Genomic DNA, 18,282 nt, shown 5'->3' with positions numbered 1-18,282 from the left:
AACATCGTTCATGGAAATCAAAAACCGATGCATAGAATTATGTATCTATTTGTGTGCCAAGTTATATTGAAATCAGACCAAAACTGTAGGAGGAGTATCATTTTGAAAGCATTTCACAGAAATTTCTATGTTTAGTAACCATGGCAACACCGTTCATCGAAATAAAAAAAAACAGATGCACAGAATTATGTATCTTGGTATAGTCTACTTGTGTGCCAAGTTATATTGAAATCAGACCAAAACTGTAGGAGGAGTAGCATTTTGAAAAATTGTTTACAGACATACAGACGGACAGCTAGACAGACGGACGGACGACGGACGCATTACTATCGCATAAGCTCTTCTGGTCTCTGACCAGTAGAGCTAAAAATTAGCTCAGTTCATCTTTTACAAAATTGTCTGTTTGTCCTCTCCCGACCGACGCGCATAAAGTAGTCCGTCTCGAAACTTTTTAAACCCGAGGAAAAGACAATTTTTGTTCTGAATTTTATTATCCCATCAACTTCAACAAAGTTTAAAATTTTCAGGAAATTTTTTTTCCACCTATATTTACCAATCCAATTATTTTTTTTACCATAAATCGGAAAGGGGCAAACAAACATTTAGAAAATGGCTCAAAATATCTGCAAAGTTTACGTATAGAAAAAAAAAGATTTAAAAAAAAACCTCCTAAAAACACGAATTAATCGGGCGACAAAATCTTTTCGTAAGCTTGAAATAACCACATGTATGGTTACATTTATCAACAAACATATATTGATTGAAAATATGTGATTACTCTGATCCTGTTCATAATATTACTTGTACATGTACTTCTGATATTTAATCGAAAAATATTTGGTAATACGACATTTGTCTGGAATATATAAATCTGCTAATAAAATCTCCTAGCCATTGTTTCAAAGGAATTGTTATTTGAATGTTTGCAGTATCCACTTGAGCAGACAAATCCTTCCACTAATTTTTGCCACCGAGTAAAGTTTCAAGTAAGTAGATTTAATTTAGATTCCTATCTACTTCAGAATCTTTTATTTATTTTACGTTCTGAGAAAAACAATGTAGTAATGAACACTGCACAAATAAATAAATAAATGAATGAATAAAATAAAATACTTTAAAAACTCGGGTATTTTAAAATTGATATAAAAAAGCGTATAAATAGTATCAAGAATAAAATTTCTTATTATATATTTGATAATTCAAAGAATATGATAATATCTTTCATTTAAAAAATCAGCACAAAATATTTCTTCGTATACTGTGTATTAATTCAATGTATGAGGATAACTCTATAATAGAAATTTACCTATGTTTTTGCCATTTTACGAATATTACTAGTCGTAATGTTTTTCCCCACATTATCATCTATTTTTGATATATCAACGACGTTATGTCAATTAACAATTGTAATTTCCATTCTTATATCGATATGATATATCCTAGTGAGTTTGAGATAAAAGATACCACAGAGTCTGACACATCCGTTTCATATTTGGATATTTTACTTGAAAAAGACGTTAATGATAATCTAACAACCAAGCTCTGTGACAAACGTGATAACTTTAAGTTTTCTATCGTCAACTTCCCTTAACTTATGCACTTCCCACTTTACTTATGCAGCATTATACCTTCATCACCTGGATACGGAATTTATATATCTCAGTTGATTCGAAACGCAAGATCATGCTCTACGTATGAACAATATCTAAGACGACGTTAATTATTGACAAACAAGTTGATGAAACAAGAATTTCAGCTGTCTCGTTTTAAGTAATAATTTCGTAAGTTCTATGGTCGATACAATGACCTCGTCAGTAAATATAATTTATCATTGAGTCAAATGCTGACTGACGTTTTTCATACTAGTTGTTAGTGCATTATTCATTTCCTTATAATGACAAGGAGCACAAAGTGAATGTGACCAGTCGGCAGGGGATGCTCACTCCTCTATGGCACCTGATCCCACCACCGATGTTTTGGAGGTCCGTTTTTGCTTTGCTCCTATTTTGTATAGTTGAATGGACTTCTGATTTGGAATACTGCTCGTTATCTCCATATGCTTCATTATATATTCATAAACGAGTGCCAGCTTCGAAAATTGCAAAGTTCAGTGTTTTTTTTTATTTTTAGCTTGCCTGTGCGAAATAAAAACGATAATACTTGAACAAAGACTGAACACGGTAGCCTACTGGTGTAGCGTTTGCTTCTTAAACTAAAGGTTGGAGTTTAAATCTAGCTCCTACGCCGCACTGCATCGAATTTAACACCTCAACACTGATTGATTGATTGTTGTCCCATTCGAGACTATCTCACTCATATAGGGGCGTCACATACAGCTCCACGCACTTTTTAAACTCACATGGTTTTTTCGCACATATTAAGGTCACATTGTTATAATGCAAAATTGTGTAACGTGACATCAAAACATATTTTAAAAGTGATTTATAACTTATTTTTCATCTTATTCCATAACTTTGAACACAATTCAAACATAATTATGAAATTTGCCGAATGTTTTTTTTTTTCATGATTTCAAAAAATTTCAAGAATATTCTTTTCAATAGTAATTTAATATATTGAAAGATTTAAACAATACTTTATTATCCTATCCTTTGACATGATTTCTTTATGTAGTTTTGTCATTTTTCGGCGATGCATTTCGATAAAACCAAGACAAGTATAGAAATCGAAGAAAGCTCGATTAATTAATTTGTGAATACCTGTGGTAGAGTCACATACCTGTAACATCATACACATTATAAACAAATTCCCTTTTAGAACATCGAGTTTGAAAACTAAGAACAAAGTACAGTTTTAATACAAATTGAGCCCTGTATTTTTCAAAAATATGAAAGAGATGTAAGAAATTATTCTTTTTTCTTTTTGAATCATAGGAATTTCATGCAATAAATATACACAAATCGTTTTTTTTCTTAAAAAGTTGCAGATGACATCAATTTTCAGTGGAATTTTCTTTCAGAAAACATACTCTGCCACCGTCGCCCACAAAGATTTTGAGATATGTGATTCTTAGAAGTGACGGTGGCAGATTCTATTTTCTAAAGGGAAATAAGCACAGAAATAAGTCATTCTGAGGATTTTCTGCACTATAAACATAAAAATGTACCAAACTGGTGACGTCATATTTTCAGAATGGCCCTCCTTCATGTCATATTCTTTAATGACTTATCATATTCATCTACTCAACTATTGTTAAAGCCAGTTTCATAACTTTGTAAGAACATTTAAATTTTTAGGGCACAATAAAGCCTAAACCGTACCTTCTTCTTTAAAGATAATGATTTTAAAGAAAATGTACCTTAAACGTGAATTATGTTATAATGTAGGGGTTATATCTCGTACGTGCGCAGAGCTGTGTAGAGACGACACCATATACCTGCGAAGGGCTTCAAATTTTGACCATTACTCGGCACTTACGGCCATTGAGCAGTGAGGGATCCCTATCATGCAAACGCCTGTCGTGACACGGGGTCTCGTTTTTTTTTTTTAAATCTCATCCGAAAGACCACCAACTGTCACTTCAAGATGTAGAGCGCGGAGGAACAGTTGCTATCCATTTTGTATCCACTTTGGTCATTTGAACTCGCGACCTTCCTAACACAGAGCGAGCGCTAGATACGCTATAGTATAGCTACCGACTGAGCGACCGTGAACTGTTTTAAAAACTGTTAACAAAGATAGTGACTGTTTCTTCGCCAAGCGTCCGGCAATACAAGTAAAAGTCATGGGTTTTCGAAAGAGATTTAACCCAATTTTCTCGGGAATTTCTTGTAATTGTTGTATATACCTATGTATTAAAAGATTCACGTTCTATTTGGGGGTCAATATTTTGTCATATATAAAACATGTAAAAGAGACAAATTACAAGAGTCATGTTCTATACAGGGTCAATATTTTGTTCTTATATCACATTCTATTTAGGGTCATTTTTTTTTACTTATTACATGTACAAAAGTCGTGTTCTATTTAGGGTCAATATCTTTTACTTATTACAATAGCCGTGTACGTTCTATTTAGGGTCAATAATTATATTTTGTACTTATTTCAAGGGTCGCGTTCTACTAAGGGTTTATTTTGTACTTATTTTAAGGACAGATGATACAAACAAAAAATGGATTCCTGGATTTGTATATATTTTCTGGTCTTATTTCATTGAAAATGATGTAAAAAACAAATTTCTAGAATGTAAAGAAATTGTAAACCTCCTATGATGTTCAAAATTCTACCTCTCTGAAACCATCCTTTTTAATCTGCACAGATAGTTTTCTCTTCAAATCTCATTTTTGTGAGAATTTGAATAAAAATTCAAAAAACCACGCGGCTAAACTTATTCATTTTACTCATTAAAACATAACTCAAGTTCTTATCTTCAAATTTTTTGACAAAAATTCGTTTGTATCATCTGTCCTTAAGAGTCAGGTTCTATTTAGGGTCAATATTTTGTTTTTATTACAAGAGTGACGTTCTACGTAGGGTCAATATTTTGTATTCTATATTATCAGGCAGTGAACTGAAATCCGGGTGGGGCGCTTATTAAATATGGGTGTCTATAAAAAAAAATATTGCAATAAGCAGTCATCATAATACATGTGTTGATAGGAGAAGAACCAATCATGAAAAACCAGAGAGAAAATTGAATTAGACGCCCATGTCTAACATGTAAAATACGAAATATTTCCGTTACAAGCCGTGAATTATTATACCCCCGCTTGAAAAGTGGGAGGGTATATTGTAATCGGTATGTCCGTCCGTCTATCTGTCTGTTACGCTTTGGGGTACCAATCGCTTATCCGCAACTCTTCTTATACCACTGAGTGAAATTGAATGAAACTTTCACAGAATCTTTATTACATATTGCCATTTTTACCTCCTATTTTACTTTTTGATCCGACACATATTTTGGGTTTCCCGGTCACAGCAAAACATGGACTTTTCCATTATAATCATATGGAAGGCGGGGGGGGGGGATCATTTAGTGAGCTCATTGCTCACAGTACCTCTAGTTTATATTATCCTCTTTCATTCCTTCATACGTGTGGGAGTTGTTATAAACACCTGTTTGTGGGAGTGTATAAATCATAGTAGTTATGATCTCACCTTTTTTCATTACAACTGTATAAAGACTTAGTAACCGTATTTGATTAGTCATTTTCGAATTAAGGCTAAAATTTCTTGTGAGAAGTCTTTTTTCAGTGAGTATTTGATTGAAACAAATTTACTTTAATAATATAATATACTTTGAAAATCATTAAATTGGCAGTTTTTGTCACATTGTATTTATTAACTTTTCTAATGATAGAAAGTGGATGGAATAAATTGGCATAATATACAAATATAACAATCAAAGAATTAATAAAAGAAAACCAAAAAAAGTAATGAATTTTAATATTAAGGACAAATGATTCAAACAAACTTTTGTCAAAAAATATGAAAATAACAACCCCATTTATGTTTTAATGAGTAAAATGAATAATTTTCACCGCGTAGTTTTTAATTTTTTATTCAAATTTTCACAAAAATTGGATTTGAAGTGAAAAATATTTGTATAGAAAAATATGGCTGGTTTCAGAAGGGTAGAATTTTGAACATCAAAGAAGGTTTACAATTTCTTAATATTCCAGAAATTTATTATTTGCATCATTTGCAATGAAATAAAGTCAAAAAATATATACCAATCCAGGCATCCATTTTTTGTTTGCATCATCTGTCCTTAATGTAATGTAAATTTGCTGATATTATCTGAATATTATTATATTAATATATCATATTAATAACTTTTATTTTTCTATGTATTACACGACTCGTTTTGCTTCCTAATTCATGAGGTTGATTAATAATTTCCTTCTTAGCCTTTTGCATACTGAAATGTTACGCCGGAGAATTAATTTTCATTTTTTTTTTTAATTTCAGGAATTATGGATGCTAGATATATGCTCCTGATTCTGATTGTTGCCAATGCTTTGTTTAACGTTTCAAATTGTGAGCTCGAGACCGCCAGAAGTAGAAGAAATACCAGAGTGATACCGTCTTCCCTTCTTCCTCGATTTCTCTCTGTAGCCAGATCATTGAAGAATCTGAACATTAAAAACACGTGGACATTGTCCAAATATTTAAAATGGCGTGCAATGTATGGTAAATGAAATAAAAAAATTATTGTATGAAAAATTTTATTTATATACCGGTATTAAATTGATTGAAAAATCTGATACATGTCTCAGAAACTGAATTGTATTTCATATAACTGAATAACTTGGTGTCTCATAAAACTGAGGGGTCACTGAAACAATTGAAAGGTGTCAGAAAGACCTGGAAAGGTCACTGAATGGCAGAGTTATGTCATTCAGTCACGCTTCAATAGACATTCAGTCATGCTTCAAAAGACATTCAGTCATGCTTCAAAAGACATTCAGTCACGCTTCAATAGACATTCAGTGACGTTTCAATAGTCATTCAGTGACGTTTCAAAAGTCATTCAGTGACGTTTTAATAGACATTCAGTGACGTTTCAATAGTCATTCAGTGACGTTTCAATAGACATTCAGTGACGTCTCAATAGTCATTCAGTGACGTTTCAATAGTCATTCAGTGACGTTTCAATAGTCATTCAGTGACGTTTCAATATACATTCAGTCACGCTACAATAGTCATTCAGTGACCTTTCAATAGTCATTCAGTGACGTTTCAATAGACATTCAGTGACTTTCAATAGTCATTCAGTGACGTTTCAATAGTCATTCAGTGACGTTTCAATATACATTCAGTGACGTTACAATAGTCATTCAGTGACGTTTCAATAGTCATTCAGTGAGTTTCAATAGACATTCAGTGACGTTTCAATAGTCATTCAGTGACGTTTCAATAGTCATTCGGTCACGTTTCAATAGAAATTCAGTGACGTTTCAATAGTCATTCAGTCACGTTTCAGTACATTCAGTCATGCATCAATAGTCATTCAGTCGCGTTTCAATAGACATTCAGTCACGTTTCAATAATCATTCAGTCATGCATCAATAGACATTCAGTCATGTTTCAATAAACATTCAGTCATGCATCAATAGACATTCAGTTACGTTTCAATAGACATTCAGTCACCTTTCAATAGACATTTAGTCACGTTTCAATAGACATTCAGTTACATTTCAATAGACATTCAGCCAAATTTCAATAGTCATTCAGTCACGTTTCAATAGTCATTCAGTCACGTTTAAAAAGACATTCAGTCACGCTTCAATAGACATTCAGTCACGTTTCAATAGACATTCAGTCACGTTTCAACAGTCATTCAGACACAATTCAAAAGTCATTCAGACACGTTTCAATAGACTTTCAGTCACGCTTCAATAGACTTTCAGTTACGTTTCAATAGTCATCAGTCATCTTTCAATTGTCAATCAGTCACGCTTCAATAGACATTCAGTCACGTTTCAATAGTCATTAAGTCACGCTTCAATAGACATTCAGTCACCTTTCAATAGACATTCAGTTACGTTTCAATAGTCATTCAGTGACGTTTCAATAGTCATTCAGTCACGCTTCAATAGACACTCAGTCACGTTTCAATAGTCATTCAGTGACGTTTCAATAGCCATTCGGTCATGTTTCAATATACATTCAGTGACGTTTCAATAGACATTATGTCATGTTTCAGTAGAAGTTCAGTCATGCATCAATAGACATTCAGTCACGTTTCGGTAGACATTCAGTCACCTTTCTGTCAGCAAAATGACAGAGTTTCATCTTGTGATTTTGACTCACTCCATTCCCTCTTTTCATCCCTGAGTTTGAACTTTTTTCACACATCACATTAGTTCACAGTGCTTGTTTAAAGTTCTTGTATAAATATCTGCAGAAACTCCAAAACAGTCTTTCAACAGAAGAAACAAACTATTTCATTCGAAAATACGCGAAATTGAAGTAAAATCAACGTAAAATAAAAACATGTTTTTACAACCAACGAAGAGCGGTAGAAATACGATAAGATAACTTTTCGCTGATAAAAAAATTTATCCAGTCTCGAATCTAGCAGCACGACATGACGAAAAACGTATAAGATAATGAAAAGTAATCATCTTTTAAAAAAATAAAATCTTACAAATGATTTAAGAAGGCATAAAAAGGACTCCTGGAATTTCAGCGGATTCATGTGTCTAGAAGGAGTTGGCAAATCTCCTTTTGACGGATCGATGTAGGTGGAAATTTAGTGTCAAAACAAAGGCTTCACAATTTTTATGAAATTTGTCAGTCAAAATATGATCCAATGATAGGTTATGCTTGCTAACAAGCTTTTCGACCATTATAGTGACTATAGAATTATAACAAAATGTTGACTTTCAACGAGATTGATGAAATCCATGAAACAACTTATCTGTCAGTAGTTTGTATAAAAGGATTTAAAAATTGGTGGTACTCGGAGCATTCTCTAGAGTTTTTGGATAATTTGGAAGACATTCTTTATAGTATTATGTTTATGCGGAATATTTCTAAGAAAATATGGAAAGTTTACGTTGAGGATGGAAAAGTTCAAGTCATAATATCCAGTTTGTCATATGATTTAATTACTATAGTAGGCCTTTGCTCGTCCAGATCATCTATCGTCAGTAAAATCTTCAAAATATGAAACCGACGTGAAAGATTTTTTGGGGTCTTTTATCTCTTTATTTCAATTGCTAAAAGATGAATTAATTCAACATACACGTATGATACATGATTACATGTGTATGAAAAAGTTGTCCATATACCGGTATATGTAAATGTGTAAATAACTAAATATGTAAATACTTTATTCATGTATTGGTTCCAGTTCCCTTTTTAAGCAGTAAAAGGGGGGGGGGTATTTCCATTTCAATATTGAACTTACATCTTCTGAAACACTAACGTATACTTACATGTAACTTCTCCCCCTTTACCCTTAAAAAAAGACTGAACATGAAAAAGTATAACAAGAAAAATCGGTCTATAGACCTATAAAATTATTATTTAAGACAATTTAGAGATTTCAATTTATCAATTTTATTCACGAACCTGTTTGTGTCAAAAAAGTAAAAACTGTAGATCTATGCTCGTACATTCTCAACCTTTTTGGAATGTTGGAATTTGCTGTCTTTAACCATAGGCCCTGTGTCGGAATCGGAAGGGGGACTTAGTCCAGCCCACTTTTTTTCAAATATAGACATAATATAAACATCGAAAATTGGGACTTACTTTTTTCGTTGGTTTAGCCCCCCCCCCCCCCCCCCCCCCCCAAAAAAAAAAAAAACAAAAAAAACACACACACACACACACACACACACACTTTTAATTATGTTAACTTTTCAGCTACAAAATAAGAGGGTTTGGGGCATGCAGCATCTTACTATTATTTATATACATATAAATATATATATAGCAAAAAGACTACTCATGAAAAAAATGGATTGGGTATCCCCGTTTTACTCGTTGTCCATCGTCGAAGATCAACTTTTTCAATTCGTGTCGGGTTCGGAAGTCACACAATTAATATTCGCGGGAAATCTGAGTTACGAAACATCAAAACAAAACAATCCAGTGTGTTTCATTGCACTTTCTACTCCTATAATCTGATAATCCAACTTCTATCAGAATGGTTGAAGGCCCAGGTTGTAAACTTAAAGGAGAGAAAATAAAATCAAAGCTTATGAACCAGACAGTAAAATCGGTTTCTGGAAACGCTGTGGACAGGGTAAGACCTGAAAAATGTATAATTAACTGCTTAATTTAACAGTTAAAGCTTTTCATTTAATCCAATTAAGGTATTCAATAAAATAATTAAACGACGAAATGCAAGCTTTGGTTGTAAGTATGGGAATTATTGTTGCACTTATTGCAGTAAAATACATAACCTGCTATAAAAAGCGTCATATACAATCTTTCGACGTGTTTTAGCTGCAGATCTGTACAGTAGCGTAATGGTTTTATATATTTGTCTTTTACCATAACGCTACAGAATCCATTCCGTAATGCAAAAAAGGTGTAATTTACGGCGCAAGATTTAATTGCTCATTTTTGGAGAGAATTTCTCCACTTTCAAGCACTGTTCAATCAACTACCTTTCACTCCCTGATTCTAGGCACATAATTTATCTAATCTGTATTTTTTATCCATCTTCCAACCCTTCATAGTCGTCTCTACAAGTGATAAACTTGCTTGATTAAAATTATTTGTGAGATTGCTGACAATTCACTTCAAGTGAGTTTATTGCCTGTAGAGACAACTATATGGTTGGGAGGTGGATAAAATATACATATTGGCTACAGTATATGTCTAGAATTGGGTAGTGAAAGGTAGTTGATTGACCAATGCCTGAAAGTGGAGAAATTCTCCCCAAAAAGTGCGCAAAAAATCTTGCGCTGTAAATTGCACCTTTTTTGCATTACAGAATCTGTAGCATTATGATCCAAGACAACTATATAAAACCATAACGCTACAGACCTGCAGCTAGACGTGACACATATTTTATTCAGGGATCGACATTAATGGTTGTCTGATTGCCCGGGACAAGTAAATCATCAGGTTGGGCAAGTGAAACCGTTGATGTACTTGTCTGATCGGGCAAGTGGATATTTTTGAAAGAAACATTTTTTTTAATCTAACAAAAGTTAATAAACAAACCAATAAATTGAAAAGTTGATTTCTGACAAAAACGTGACATTGTTTTTCCATTCGGAGTCCCTCGGTAACGTTTCTGGATCATACCTTAATTTAGAAATTGGGTTCGTTATTCTGTTTTTCTTTCGTAGTTTACAAAAGATACGCTCTCTGCCTGACAATTTATTATGAACTTTCGTTACATTCTTACGATATATATACATATGTATAATAGAATAGTTTATTTAATCACTTACAGAATATAAAGAACACCTGTTCTCGATGCTTGATGTATCTTGATTCAAAGCACTGTAACTGTTTTCCTTTTTGTATGACCTCAATAGCGTAGGCGGTGGGGATTCAATTTTCGAAAAAAAAATGTTGGGAAATAATATAAGTGCATTGCTGTGTGTATTTACAAGATAGTAGATGACAGGAAAGTTGTTTACATATATTTACAAAATGTAGCATCATCGTCATATCAAAAAATGATTTTTTTTCCCCGCAGTTAAGTTTAAACAGAAATTAATTTGTAACTCCTAATTTTTACACATATTTTCTTTAAAATTTTTGGGCAACCAAGTTTTGCGTTCGGACATGCCCGAAGGACAAGTGAATATAAAAGTTAATGTCTATCCCTGTTATTGTTTCCCAGGTGCAGAAAAAAAAATGTAATGTGCCGTGTATGATCAGATACGTATACGATCTACCATGATTTGTAATTGGATATGATTTTTATCTAATGAATTGTGTGTTTTTTTTATCCCCAAGACTTGGCAAAGGGGAAAAAATGCACAACGAGTGGGATATAAAAATCATATCCAACCCCAGACATGGAAAATTCTTTTTATTCCTTGTTTTAAAATCACTATCAATGTTTCACACAGTTTGTAAAGTGCATGACTCTCGGTATCATAACATCTAGCACACATTTATAATGACAAAATGATATTTTCCATTACATGACATTACATCTATGTACAATGTATTTAGCATGTTTAGTGAATAGCTCAGAAAAGCCTATAAAGGTACAGAGTACAAAGTGATTTTCAATGGTTTAAAGTTATACCTGCTTAGACTAGAGGAACATAGAAGATTTACTGCACTATTTAACCAGTTTGCTTAAAAAGCATTTAATGGGGATAAGTAAAGTTTGAGGGTAAGCAAACAATTTTAAGGGTTTAATTAAAGGTTATGGGAAAGTAGATCAAATCTCAAGAAGTATTCTATGGTCTGAAACAAACAAACAGAAAGTGATGTCTCATTCAGTGAATTTCGAGATAATACACGTTTCATAAGGTAATCAAGGTTCATTTTTAAATGTTTTATTTTATTTATTAATAGGAGAAAAAACCAAAGAAAGGCAAAACAGACTCACAGTTTGATGTGCTCATAGGAAAAACATTGACAAAAGTTCAGACTCTTGGGAAGGAGCTTTTTATGTACTTTGGAGAAATATGTTTAAGGTACCAAACTCAAAGACGTGAAAATATATGCTGGTAGTCTTTCTCAACCTTGGAAGAAGAACAACAATCTAATACGATATCAATTTGGAAGCCATTATCAGTTTTTTTGATTCCTCATTATTTTTATTTCATTTATTTTTGACTGACGTTCAATCAATTAATTATCCAAGGCTCTTGAAATAGAAAAAAACTCAAAGAAGGATTTCAATTCCTTTTCTTTGTTATTCAGATCAAGTTAAAACTTGTCCTATTCAAGCAGGAGTTTTGTCCCTTTTTCATCAACAGGGTTCATTTTCTGATGGCTGGGTCATTTCGTGTAAATGGACAGGCTCTGGACAAAGATTACGGGAAACTGACCGAGACGCCTTCCTTACAAGTGGACTTCTCTTCAGATGTACTGACATTTTACAAGTCTGCAGTACAAATCAGGTGGGAATCCACAACCGATCAAATTTAAAGTAGTTCTGTATTTGCACTATGTCATTGACAGTTTTAAATTTAAATACATGTAGTGTACAGTGCATAGATTTAAAACACATGATACAGTAATTGCTAAAAAATACATGACTTGTTTGTGATTTTGACAAATGGTATTATGTATTGAGTTTCTGGGATTCTTTCTGTATTAATCATATTAAAATTGAAAAATGTTATCTATCAATTTGGAAATGTGAACTAGGAAAATTTGCAAAAATACAGCTTTGTTGTACTGCAATTGCAATGAACTTGAAAATATTTTTTATAAATATACTGTGGTCAGATTTATTTGAAAGAAAACAAAATCAACTAAAACATCCATTTACTTTCCAACTTTTTGATCTCTCAAAATCTGTTGACAGAGAGTCGGAGTCTTGCAGCACCAGGTATGATAATCTTCATGACCTTGACATTTGCTCCCCAGTATTTAACCACCAGAGGGCCGTAACCTTGGTGATGGAGCAGTGTGATCGTCAGGTGTGTGATGTACTGCTGGATCAGACCATTCTCCCAGGGGTCGGAAATATCATAAAAAATGAGGTACTGGATTGATTGATTGATTGTATGTTGTTTAACGTCCCTCTTGAGAATTTTTCACTCATATGGAGATACTTCTAGATGCCAGTGGAGAGATGCAAATTTTGTCTTATGCTCGGCACTCAGGGGCATAGAGCAGTGATTTTGTTTTTCGTGCCAGCACCATGAAATAAGTATTATTTATACCCGTCTAGATGTCATGACTTAATGTTGTTAAAACAGTTGTTAAAAGGGAATTGTATGTACGTTGTAAACTGACTTATCCTAGATGGGCATAATAAATAATATGAATTAAAACATGTGATTTTTGGAAAGAGAAACTCCATCACATATTGTGATATTCACAGACTTGATTTACAAATTTTGCTTACCTAGAAGAATAGAGATTTCAATTTTTGTTCTCATAGAAAATTTGAATTTATTTTCTTTGTTGATAAGCATTTTTCTATCTTCACTCAACATTTATCTTGATTAATACAGACACTGCTCTTCATTAAGTTTGTTAAATCTTAAACTTTCACATGGACAATAGAGCTTAATACATTTTTTTTATTACTCAGTTTTATACTACATATTATAAAGTATTTAAGCAGTGGTACACTTCAATTGCATTACAATGGCCTTTACTTTCTCATTATTGTACAGTACAGTATTTAGACACTTTCATATTTTACAAAGGAGGGAACATTTTATTCTCTCTTTTAATATAATAGAAACATTCCAATTCCAGGTAAAAGCAAACATTTATATAAAGGGACTTGAAACATTTATTTTTCATTTTACTATGTAGGCATTATTTGACAGTGGTATCAAACCAAGTTCAAAGGTAAGGAATGACTTGAATTACTAGATGAGACTTTTCTGTTTATTTCTTAAAGCAATATTCTTGTTGTTTTTTTAGTATTCAATTTTTCCTCTTGGGTCAAATAAGTTTTCAGGAACTGAAATTAAGATGCAAAGAAAAATGCTTGTGAGAGGTTTACATCTACATAATTAAGTTTAAGAAAACATTCATTTCATTACCAAGTATACATTTTATAATTAACTCTAAAAACTGAGATTAAGGTTGAGCATTTCTATTTCAGGTCCAGGAACTTTCTAAGGAGCTGATTTCACACCTTGTAAAAATGACACGAGATTTTTCACTAATTTTCTACAAGGTAGGATATGTAAAGTGTCTGTTATTCTGATGCGATCTTTGTTGCTTTACGTGTGCAATGTCATTACAACCTAATACTTATATTAATTACGGTATCAATTTTTTGGTTTTATGAAAAGTGAAATATTGCATTGAAATAAACAGTTTCTAGTTTAATAAATCATGAAATTTAAGATTTCAAATTTTTGCATGGTCTATCTAATGATATACATGTACAGCTAAATAACAATTATAGCTAGGTTGAATTCAATATTAGCAAGAGCACAGAACTTGAATATTTGCTTGTAAAGAAGTGAAAAATCCTAAATAATTTACCATTTTTTTGCTAACATTGTGTAAAAAAAAAACGTTTTGATCTGTCTTAATGATTTCTTGGGAAAAAAATTTCCCAATCGATTAATTACTGTCAGATCATCAACAAAATTTCCTGAAATTTAAACTACGTCCTATTCTTTGAAAATAAATCCATTCTTTTAATTAGTGTAGAAAAACAGGCACCAATTTGAACCAGTATATGAAGATATACAACAAGCGCAAGTGTAGCCAGTGTGAAGGAAAAGTGACAATAACTCGTACGGGAGAAGACAGTGAACGAATGACCCACTATTGTCCTATTTGTCAGACCAACACACTGAAATCAACTGTCAAGTGAGTAGTGGATGTTGTTTATTGTGGTAGGGCACATTAAAAGGAAAGATATTTCTAAAGCAGCTTATTATTTAGCTCACATGAGCTTTCTCCTTCCTTGCCTCCTAATACCTTTTCTTAATGAAAACTCGTATGCACATTTTCATATACATTTGACAGAATTCATCCATCTAAAAACAGTCTGCTGGGATGGGTTCAGACAGCCAATCAGAAAGCTGAAGGAAATACAGCCAATCAGAAAGAAGACGGAAATACAACCAATCAGAAACCAGAGGATGATTGGACTTGCCGGGTTTGCACACTGATAAACAAAGGGTCACATATCAGTTGCGAGGCTTGTCAAACAGAAAGAAAATGTGAAATTTCTGGTGAGATTTTGATCTTAAAAAAAAATCAAGTACTCAATTTCTTTTTTTTAATTAAAGCAATCTTAATCCACCTACATTGGGGCATTAGTGTATTTCCATTTTTCAAACTCAAATCTTTTAAATGTTGATACCATACTAAGTAACAATGTTTCATAATTTACCAGAATAGCAATTTAAGGAGGCTGGAGGGTCAACAAATTAACCACAAATTAACCACCAGATTTATTAACTTATTTTTTTAGACATGATATCTTAAGCTGTCAACTATCATTTGGCAAAGAAAAATTAAAAAAAAATTAGTTTTAAAATTTGATCATTTTCTATATATATATATATGGAGCTCTTCTTCTAAAGGAGATATATATAGTCTAAAATGGCCACAACCCCCAGCCCCCTTAACACTCTGACCTCGTTTCTATAAAATCAATTAAAAAACTTTTTCACAGCTCTAATAAAATGTATTAACTTTAACATTTTTATACCCCCCGCTTGAAAAGCGGGAGGGTATATAGTAATCGTTAATTCCGTCCGTCCGTCCGTCTGTCTGTCCGTCCGTCTGTACGTCCGTCCGTCCGTCTGTTACGCTTTAGGGTACCCATCTCTTATCCGCAACTCCTCTTAAACCATTGAGTGAAATTTAATGAAACTTTCACAGAATCTTTATTACATATTGCCATTGTGCACCTCCTATTTTACTTTTTGATCCGACACATATTTTGGGTTTGCCGACCACAGTAAAACATGGACTTTGTCATCAGTTATAACCATATGGGAGGCGGGGGGTATCATTTAGTGAGCTCATTGCTCACAGTACCTCTAGTTTTAGATATATATCAGGATGAAACATGTAGAGTATATTTATTTTTGAATTAGGTACTGCAGTATCAGATTTGAAGAGGAAATTATCAACAGATGCCGATGACCAGACCACAAAAAGAATCAAAAGAAATGAAAATACTTGTAGAGCGAAGACTTTGACCAACAGTAAGGTTTTTAATCCAACACAATGTCAAAAGAGCAACCACTCTCAAGCAAATAGAAAAACCACTCTCTCCTCTCCTCATTTTGATTCTGCAGCATCTCAAAACTTAAAGGCTGCTCATGAAAATAAACTGGTGCACCCACAAAATCTGATCAATTCATTACATGGTAACAAACATCTTAAAGATAATAAAAGAGACAGTAAAGCATCAGTGCAACAGAGACCATCATCACAGGCTATGGAATTGGGTACCAGTAAAATCCCAGTTGGTCAGAGTACCAGTAAAATCCCGCTCTGTCCAGGTCACAGTAAGCCCTGCTCCATGACGCAAACTAGGAAGAAGGGAGATAACTTCCTCCGATGGTTCTTTACATGTGGGGTCTATCCAAGGGCTAAGCAGTGCAAGTTCTTTAAGGTAAAATCATAAATGTGTAAATTCACACTGTTACAGTAAGTTTAAAGTGTTATATATTGTTTACAAGGTTTGTTTGTTGATTTTGATAAGCATTCTGCGCCTGAAAGGTGACTCAATGGCAGAGTTCTACTGTTCAATCATCTTTCCAGATTTTTCAGTGACTATTCGATCAGTTGTCTGACAGGAGCAGTTTTATCCTTTGTTAATTACTGTGTTTCTTGTTTATTCATTGCAATATTTTCAAGTTCTTTAATCTTTATGAAGTCGTTTGTCTTTTAGTGGGCTGATGAAAGTTTTCCTATCTGTCCAACCCATGGAAAACCAGCCGCATTCAGAACAGTCCTAAAAGAGGGACCAAACAATGGAAAAAAATTCTTTGCTTGTCCACTACCAAAACAGAAGCAGTGCGGATTCTTTGAGTGGGCGGAAGGTTTCTAATTTTTGAAGAAAAAGAAGACTCTGTGTTTTTGTGATAAACAATGTACACCGATACATTGTGTGGCTTTCCATTAAATGTTTGGATGTGCAATAAAATTTTTACTTGTATATTCTGATTTTTGTTGTTGTCCAAATTGTTAAAATCTTTTAAAATTATGATAAATCTTGTACCAAGTAATATGTGTATAGTAAACAAGAAGTTCTATAGATTTTTCTGCAGATTTTGGATCTTGAGGTTGGTATAGGGAGAAATTTTTTTAATGATAAGTTAAAGATATATTTAAGGTGGGATCAGGTGCCTATGAGGAGTTTGCATGGTCAAGTTAACGGAACATTCCTTAGTCAAAGGACAAGGTAGGGTAGCGGCCAAATCGGGCCCCTTATTTGATGTAAAAATCAGAAGACTAGTGTCGCGCGTGTGGTGCAGTGGTTAGAACGTGTGCTCCTGAGTTGCGAAGTAAGGAGTTCATCCTTACATTGATGGTTCGAATCCCACTGTGTGACGTGGAGACCGGTCCTGCGGATGAGACTGTATAAACCGAGGTCCAGTGTCACAGTAGGTGCTGCACGAAAAAGATCCCTCCCTGCTCAATGGCCCTGAGTGTGCCAAGTTTAGGACAAAACTTGCAGCTCTTCACTGGCAAATGGTGGCATCTCCATATGAGTTAAAAATATTCTCGAGAGGGACGTTCAACAATATACACTATACATGGAGGCTACAAGAGGGTGCAGAAGTAGGACATTTTCTCAAATTTCCTCAATTCTGGTGGAATTTCATATTTGAGATACTTTTCTTTTAGCATAGAGCGCAAGCTTCCTATCATATTTTTACATTTAAACTGCCTCTGATACAAGTGTATAAAAAATATAAATGTGGTAGATAGGCAAGCTTATGCGTCATGTTTTCCGAAACAAAATGTGCTGTAAAAATAAAATCGATGAAAATTTGAGTTTAACTTGCAATTGAGAAATTTTGAAAATTGACCTATTTTCTGACCTCTCTATGACCTATATGTATTCCAAAACTTAAGACCAATACTCATTTTGTTGCAAGGACGACAACAGATTGTTATTAATAAACCGTTGCGTCATTCTAAAAGACAACCAAAATCAGGGGCCATAAAAGGGTCTTACCCCATCTTGTCCTTTATAATTACATATAAAAACAA

The 18,282-nt window shown here is 33.4% G+C and overlaps 1 protein-coding gene across 1 annotated transcript; it reads left to right on the top strand.

Annotated features, from left to right (window-relative positions):
- Positions 1–9,619: 9,619 nt before the first annotated feature.
- Positions 9,620–17,217, top strand: LOC134279655 (endonuclease 8-like 3). The gene is made up of 10 exons (XM_062762084.1): positions 9,620–9,718; positions 11,968–12,089; positions 12,375–12,518; positions 12,929–13,106; positions 13,894–13,929; positions 14,189–14,263; positions 14,744–14,910; positions 15,070–15,278; positions 16,152–16,675; positions 16,955–17,217. The coding sequence occupies exons 1-10, from the start codon at positions 9,620–9,622 to the stop codon at positions 17,111–17,113; spliced, it is 1,713 nt and encodes a 570-aa protein (XP_062618068.1). The 3' UTR covers positions 17,114–17,217.
- The last annotated feature ends 1,065 nt before the right edge of the window (positions 17,218–18,282 follow it).

This window comes from Saccostrea cucullata, unplaced genomic scaffold (assembly GCF_032062105.1).
Source record: "Saccostrea cucullata isolate Sc308-1 unplaced genomic scaffold, CSIRO_AGI_Scuc_v1 ctg6413, whole genome shotgun sequence".
Lineage (NCBI taxonomy): Eukaryota > Metazoa > Mollusca > Bivalvia > Ostreida > Ostreidae > Saccostrea > Saccostrea cuccullata.
This window is presented reverse-complemented; position numbering and strand designations above follow the sequence as displayed.

What these genes read in the sequence shown, in the direction of transcription:
- LOC134279655 (XM_062762084.1), top strand. Translation starts at nt 9,620, where the DNA reads ATGGTTGAAGGCCCAGGTTGTAAACTTAAAGGAGAGAAAATAAAATCA. An exon ending in GTATCAAACCAAGTTCAAAG is followed by an intron (nt 13,930 to 14,188) that starts GTAAGGAATGAC and finishes TTTCTATTTCAG; the next exon opens with GTCCAGGAACTTTCTAAGGA. An exon ending in AGCAGTGCAAGTTCTTTAAG is followed by an intron (nt 16,676 to 16,954) that starts GTAAAATCATAA and finishes TTTGTCTTTTAG; the next exon opens with TGGGCTGATGAAAGTTTTCC.